Source organism: Mastigoproctus giganteus, chromosome 8 (assembly GCF_048544385.1).
Source record: "Mastigoproctus giganteus isolate SK-2022 chromosome 8, ASM4854438v1, whole genome shotgun sequence".
In the NCBI taxonomy this organism is placed as follows: domain Eukaryota; kingdom Metazoa; phylum Arthropoda; class Arachnida; order Uropygi; family Thelyphonidae; genus Mastigoproctus; species Mastigoproctus giganteus.
Window position 1 is genome coordinate 227,263,644 of NC_143582.1, and position 7,833 is coordinate 227,271,476.

Consider the following 7,833-nt stretch of genomic DNA (forward strand, 5'->3'; position numbering starts at 1 on the left):
GTATATGACGTCATTCTAGACCTAAAGTAAATAATCGATAAGTGCATTTGTTTATTTGTAGCATCAAAGTCGACTCTAATTATTGCTTTGCTTGTGGATTTTTTAAAATAAGAATACTAACTTTATAACTATATTTAATATATAGTTATAATATATTTAAAACGTAAAAGTTATAATGTATTTATTTATAATGACGTTATAATAAATTTATAACGTCACTCCAGACCAAGAGTAACTAATCGATAAGTGAATTCTTTATTTGTAGCATTTTCAGGTGACCTAAGTATTGCTTTGTATGTGGATCGATTTTTTTAATATGATAAAAAGTATCAGTGAATGTGCGTGTGTTCATTTGATGTTACTAAAAGAATTACAAAAAAAACAGTACAATAAACATCTCACAGACAACAATTTATTTAATATTTAAATAAATGTACACAATCAGTCTATCAATGGTCTAACATTCAAAATACAGTAACAGTTTCAAAACATAAATACTCCCCAGCTGGAAATGTCTTACTGAACTTAATTATTCGTTCTCAGGTAAAATGTCCGATTCTCCCTATAAGGAACAGAAGTACCAAAAACTGGCTGCACTTTAGCATTTTTCTTTTTTCAGCTGGGAATACGTGAGCACTAAAATATACGTTATTATCTCTATACAATAGTTATATATTTGTATACATATATTTGTATTTTACAGTAGCTACTTTGGCAGGTGAATATCTGGCAAGAATATTTAAAAAATAAACATCTTACAGTTTTAACACAGTTATACTAAAGCTTTCAGTAAATATATAAAAATCAATTTATGAAACAAAACATTTTACAAATATGTACACGCACCATCGCAAAATATGTATATACACGGCATTGGCTAAGGCACTATTTTAGTTTTATGAGAAAGTGTTATGGAACTTGGGCTTTAGTGGAACTTTACAGTACGAAATCCATTCAGAGATACGCGAGTAGTTTTAAATTTAGCAGTGAGAAGTCCTTTTCTAAAAGAGACAGAAAGAAAGAATTTCCTTTTTCTCTTATGCTCAATGTATCACAATGGTATTAATTAAAGCCTGAAGAAGGAAAGTTTCAATAAATATTTAAGACATATCGAAATATATAATTCTATTTTCTTTAATTATTCATTATTTTCTTTTATAACGACAGGGCAACGTTTAATTACTCAAATTTTAAATTACTAAATATAATTTTAATGTCAATAGGGCTTTATTCGTACACAATTAATAAATTATGTGTACGAACCCAACTGCAAGAAGGGTACAAAATAAAAATGAAGGGAATTTCATTAGAAAGGAATTAAACTCAAATTCAAATAAAGAAAAAGTTAATAGTTAGAAAAAAGAAAGAGCAGTTGAAAGGGTAAAAAGATACATCCCACTCCTAAATGACTAATTCTCTTACTTGGAATCTGGTACGTACCGAGGCTATCACGGCTAACCTTGTGCCAGTTCTTTATTTGCCTCCTTTGCCTCCTTTGCCTAACGTCACCCCATTGCCTAACTCAACCCCGAAAAACACCTTCCCGTTAAAGTTAACCAGGGGTTTGGGCAGCTTAGTGAGGATAAGTTTTAGAAGAGAGATTGGGTCGGGCTTAACACCTCCAACGTTTATGTTTAATCCTTTGGGAATTCCCCACCGAATCCCAAGTTGCCGAGCCCTAGGATCCCGGTACGGTCTGACAATGAATGCTGGTTGCTGCTACCACTGTGATGACCCCCTGCTCCTTCGGAATTATCGATGATTCCGGTATTTTCTTTACTTTGTTCACTGTCGCTTCTCTCGATCTGATCTTCGCCTTTGTAATGTTCCTGGTAGTAATGAGATGGAAGGAAAGATGAATGGAACTTGTCGTAATGGCTGCCTCCTCCTACTGGCTGGGAGCCCCCATCTGCGGAGTGATGGTACCTGTACTGAGTATGGCTGTCCCCACTAGAACCAGACGTTACTTTTTCGAGTGGTGTCGCCTGTAATTAAACAATATTTAAATACATTACTTATCCACAAAATCAGAGTTATAATTTTATGTGAAAGAACATAATACTTAGAATTTCAACAATTTACTGGTACTCTGGTGACAGAATCGTTTCATGATGTGATAACATTGCTGATTGACAGTAGGAATATACCAATCACGCGACCATATGTGAAGACGACAGGAATTTTTACATCTTTTTTTTTTTTTTTTTTCACACTGTGGTCAAGTGGTCGATCTCGCTCGAGGGATTCGCGGTTTCCTTCGTATGGTTGGAAGGAACCGTGTTTGAGTTTTTCATCCAGCAAACCCAACATAGAACACTGACTCCTCATAGCCTTTAATAACGAAACAACAACCAACCCATTCTCAGGGCGAAGTCCTTTTTATGTTCAGCTTGGCGATACGACAGAATTTTGTCAAACAGTGCTCCCACAATATTAGATGAATAGAAGTAATTATTAATGGACATTCATAATCAATGGAACTCTTGGTGGATTAATGTCATTAGTCGAGTCCCCCAGGGTTCGTGGATCCATTGTTGTTTTCTCTATTTATCAACGATATTGAGGAAGGTATATCAGGCTTAATGTCCAAGTTTTCAAACGATACGAAAGTTGGCTGGGTTGTTAATGACACTAATATCAGTACGCTTCTGCAACAGGATCTAAAAAAAAGTTGAGTAGTGATGGGCTGAGAGGTGGAAATTGAAGGTTAACATTGAAAAATGTAAAGTACTGCATATGGGAACAGTAACATATCAACTGTGTGGTACTACACTCAGGGAAGTGGAGAATGAAAAACACCTGGGGGTAATTGTGCAGTCAGATATAAAGTTTTCTGAGCAGTGCAGACAATCTGCAAGAGTAGCTCATGGTGTCTTGTCAATGACATACAGGAATTTTTCTAGCAGGGATAAGGAGGCGATTATCCCCTTGTATTAGGCAATGTCCAGGCCATACCTTGAGTACTGTATACAGGTCTGGAGGCCTCATTTTAGGACGGATGTAGAGCTGCTGGATCGAGTACAGAGAAGGGCAACGAGATTAGTGAACGGAACAAAGGGTTGCGATTACGAAAAAAAGGATTAAGTTTTGAAAATTGCAGTGTCTGGAGACTAAGCACCTGCGAGGTGATCTGAATGAGGTGTATAACGCCTTGAATGGTTTGAGCAAACTCAATGCTGATGGGATTCTTCCTCTTGCTCAGAATAACCACCTGAGAGGGCATAAATTCAAACTGAGGAAAGACAGATGTAGGATAGATGTGCGGAAGTTTGCCTTTAGCCAGCGGGTGATTGATTGCTGGAACAAACTTCCACCTGGGTTGTAGAAGTTGACAGATTAAATAAGTTCAAGGCAGAACTAGACAAACATTTGGAGTGAATGGATGAGTGAAATTGGGAGGTTTTTTTAGCTGATGCTGTATAAGCTTGCTTTCTTGCATCATGTTCCTCATCTAATGCTAAAAATTTTAATCTTAATTTAATAGGAATTGTAATTTGGTTATAAAATACGAGGTTCAGATCGTACTTTTAATTGGATTGTCGTAGTGGACACTGAAATTCGGTAATTTGTTTCTGAAAGAGCGATTATTTTAAAGTAATTATTTTCGAAACGAAAGTGGGTTTTGGTGAAGGTTTACGAATTCCAATGGACTCAAGAACACAATGAAAATTTAATACGTACCGAATCGTGACGTACTTCGGAACTACCATGTGGTCTCAGCAAGTCAAGTGCACTGACCTCTAGTGTCAGCAAAACTGAAAAAAATAAGTAAAAGTATTTAAAAAATAGTAAAACAGAACTTTCATTTCAAAGTGAATTAAAGTAAGTAAAAATATTTAAAAAATAGTAAAAGTGAATTAAAGTAAGTAAAATTAATTATTTTTTTTAAAAATCATTTGAAATTGAGTGTGTAGAAATTATCATTTAACCGTTTACTAATTCTAGTTATACACTATTAACCAAAAATGAAGGCTACCCAACTGGCATCGAAAAGTTGCTGCATAAGGGTACGTTCACGGGCAAATTTGCTTACTGCTAATTGATAGGACAATACTAAAACATTCCTTCGCTTTAACAATCTGACAGCAAGGATTTCATGTTGTTATACGTATATCATTTTCAAATCCCTATATAAGTAACAAATACAGAAAAATAACAGTTTATATACGAGTAAAAACAGCCAACCATAATTATCAATGTTTATAAGAGCAAATAAAGATTTATTTATCCAATTCCTTAACGAAAGGAGATAATGACGCTCGAGAGGTTTCGCATCGTATTTTCGGACAATAAACTCTGCCTCAACAACAAATGTATTTTAAGATAATAAAATACATTTATATTCAAAAGTAATATTATCCATTGTTTTTGTTTGTTTGTTTTACAAGAGCTATTTTATTCCACAGCATCGTTGGTACACCTTTCTATCTTTTATTGCGCTAATGACCGCAAACATGGTTGTCTCCACGAACGTCCTGGAATATATGAAGGGAGTGATGTTTGGAGCACATCTGATGGACATTCATGGAAACAACTTCGAGAGGTAATGGATCCATGTTCGGCCGACGTTATCCACTTCTTGCAACAACCAACTGTGCTAAAGAACCCTTCAGAAAATAGCTGACAATAATATCTTTATTTATTTTTTAATGTTCAGTGATCCATAAGCAAAATATTTTGTACATTAGAACGAGCCTTAGAATTTATTTAGAACAGTTCCTCTGGTTGCTTTTGTGACCGACAGATGGCGAGGTAACCGCTTTCTTCCAGCAGACAGCATCTGTGGGATTTTAGGGTCACGTTTTCAGCCGAAGGGGATTCTGAGGATCAAGTTATTCCAGTTTGTTTCCACGTGTAAAACTGTTTCGAATTGACCATTCTTTGCATTCAATTAAATATTGGAAACTTATTTTTAAAAAACAATTCAATCCTTAAAAAAGTTTCTGAATTAGTCTTTTGGACAACTTCAGGCTACAACTTTGATGGTATTAAATATTGGGTTAAGTACACCTCGTTCAGTTTTTATTTATTATCGAATAGCAACGGTTTCCAGTGGTTTTATTTTTAATCTGAATGTCAGAACCGCATTTCAGTGCGTGGAATTGTTTTTTCTAAGTAAAGATTGGTTGCAATACCAGCGAAGTGTTGTCAAATTAGAATTGAGGCCTTTTCTTAGGTTCGGCTATTACAATTATTGTTAAAATGCCAAACAAAATGATAATTAGCATTAGTAGTGTCATATGATGCAAGAAAGTAAGCTTCTACAGCATCAGCCAAAAAACAAAACACCTTCCCATTTCACCTATCTGTTCTCTCCAAAGGTTTCTTCTTTGAGTCCATTTCTTCTTTGAATTTATTTAAGCAATCAACTTCCACAACGATAGATGGAAGTTGATTCGCTGGCTAAAGGCAAATTTCCTCACGTCTGTTCTACAACTGTCTTTCCTCAATTTGAATTTATGCCCCCTGAAGCGCGCAATCTGAGCGAGAGAAAAAAACCCAGCATTGAGTTTGTCCAAACCATTCAAGGCCTTATATACACCTCAATGCGTTAGGAGCAGTGGTAAAATTACCATATCTCCAGATCTGCTATCTCTGGAGAGAGCATCCCAAAGATTTAGGAAAAATCCGATGGAGAGTAAAGAGCACAGGGGGGCGTTCAATGCCAGTGAGAAATTATTCAAGATTAAATAAAGGTAAAAGAAGAACCTAACGGTAAAATTGTTTGATATTGCAATCCGATCTTTCTTAGAGAAATTTTAATTATGCATTTAAAATGACTAAAGAAACAACAGAAAAAGCATGAAATCATGCATACGGTTTCCTTAAAATCATGAAACACAATTTTAATGCATCAAACGTTTTTTTCAAACCGAACAAAACAGTTTGTTATGATTTCGATAATGAATACAAAACGAGGCATTAATCGAGTATTATCTATTAAATTTCTTTATGTAATACAGAAAAATTGTGTTTAACTTGCAAAGGGCTCATACTGACAAATTTTAACATTTTCTAAATAATTATTCTATGTATTATAGCCACCGTATTAGATTTAAGACGCAATTTCATAAAAACTCGAATAATAGAACTTTTCGGGTTGGACCTAGTACCTTTTAGTCTGGTGTCCGATGAAAACCGAATACCACGTGGGAACGTCACAGAACTGCTTGTGTACGTGGGAGGAGTGTGGGGAGGCGGGTATTGGTATACAAAAATGGTTAAAATCGAACTTACCTGCTACAATAATTGTTGCTAAGGCCTGCATCTTCACGATGGTTGAATTTAACTGGGAATACTGCGGATAGCTCGCTTGGTTTTTCTGAGAGCTGCTTTGGCTGTGGGATGTTTGAGAATGAAACTGAGTCACCGGGACTCCTTTATATAACGGGAGAAATGAAGCTTGACAGGAATTAATGGAAAGAAAATTACTGCCCTCCCCTACTTTTCGCCTACAATTCTACGTCAGCATACGACCAGAGCTACTTTTCGCACGCATGCGCATTTCTATTGGGGAAAGTTGGCAGAAAAAGAAAGTAAAAAGAAGCAATCTGCAGGAAAAATAGGCTTCGCAACGAAAACTCGGAAGGTATTACACGTTTTTTTCCTGCTGGGATGATAACCCGTTTATTTTAACCGATCACTCTCTCTCTCCCAACCAACGAAGGCGGTTTTGGCCTACAAACGCAGTTCCTAGTTGTGACGTCACACCTGGCTGAACGTGTGACGTACAAGTTTTAATATCTGCTCGCCGATACCCTTTAGGTGACAGAACACTGCACGAACATAACCGTTTCTAAACATAGCCCTCTGCCTCTCCCCTTGTTGATAGGACTGCTGGAAGTTAATGAACTACGTTGGTGGACGCAGCCGACTGTTGACCTACTGTACGAATACATGCACGTGCTGACCACATCTTGGAGATGAATCTTAACGAGCCGGCATTTTGTTCCCCACCCAACCCCGCCCCAAGGTCTGCTTGCGATGAAGGTTGCTTTGTTTGGAGTGCCACCGAGGACTGTCCTTTCCTCTGTTTGATGATCATCGCGCGATGTTGGAAGACATTAAGGGCACTTTTGACACTTTCCCGCTTCAGATAACCGTTATTTGGAAGACCGCGTCCAAAATAAGGAAACAATAAATGAAATGCAATTTCTTATTAACAGAAAAATAACGGGATACCTAATAAGACACTAATCGGGTTAATGGACGGTGCGAGACGCCCTCAGAATTGCCCGGGTAGGGGAAACACGTGCATCAATTTCAGATTTCAGAAATCAAAAAGATTTCGAGACATTATTTCCTGGAATGAGAAAACCGTTACCTGTCACAGGAGTTTCTTTGAGGTCACCGAAAAACAGATCTGGAAATGGATCGATCTTCAAGATTGGTATCTTATCGTATCTTATGATGGGTAGAGATTATTTCGAGGGATGAGGGAAAGACATTTGAAGCAGTGTACGACTCCGAGCACAAATATACACGAGAGGCGTTCAATAGATTATCTACTTTGGCTACAAATACGTTTGATATATAAACTGTAGTTTTGTCATTCTCTCATGAATGTGTATTTTACTTTCACAAGTCCAGAAGGACACAATGAAGTAAAAAGGATTGGACCAAACTGCTTAGACCAAAATTTTACCTGAACACCAGATAAAATTTTGGTCTAAGCAGTTTAAATGGGGTCGAGAGTCCACATGAAATGAACCCTCGCTCCGGACAACTAACGGAAGTAAAAACTCAAGAAATGTGCCAAAAAATAAAGATCCTTGTTTATACAGGATGGACGTATTAAAGGTTTTGTGATTACCAAAGAATGCAATGTTTCTG

The 7,833-nt window shown here is 36.7% G+C and overlaps 1 protein-coding gene across 1 annotated transcript; it reads right to left on the reverse strand.

Moving 5' to 3' along the window:
* Window positions 1-1,489: 1,489 nt before the first annotated feature.
* LOC150082382 (uncharacterized) lies at window positions 1,490-6,329 on the reverse strand. The gene is made up of 3 exons (XM_090380532.1): window positions 6,238-6,329; window positions 3,682-3,755; window positions 1,490-1,985 (listed from the first exon to the last, which is right to left on the reverse strand). The coding sequence occupies exons 1-3, from the start codon at window positions 6,266-6,268 to the stop codon at window positions 1,635-1,637; spliced, it is 456 nt and encodes a 151-aa protein (XP_090236658.1). The 5' UTR covers window positions 6,269-6,329; the 3' UTR covers window positions 1,490-1,634.
* Window positions 6,330-7,833: the final 1,504 nt, after the last annotated feature.

Coding starts and splice junctions, on each gene's coding strand:
- LOC150082382 (XM_090380532.1), bottom strand. CDS start 6,268: ATGCAGGCCTTAGCAACAATTATTGTAGCAG. Junction 3,756..6,237: donor AGCAACAATTATTGTAGCAG/GTAAGTTCGATT, acceptor TATTTTTTTCAG/TTTTGCTGACACTAGAGGTC. Junction 1,986..3,681: donor CCGAAGTACGTCACGATTCG/GTACGTATTAAA, acceptor GTTTAATTACAG/GCGACACCACTCGAAAAAGT.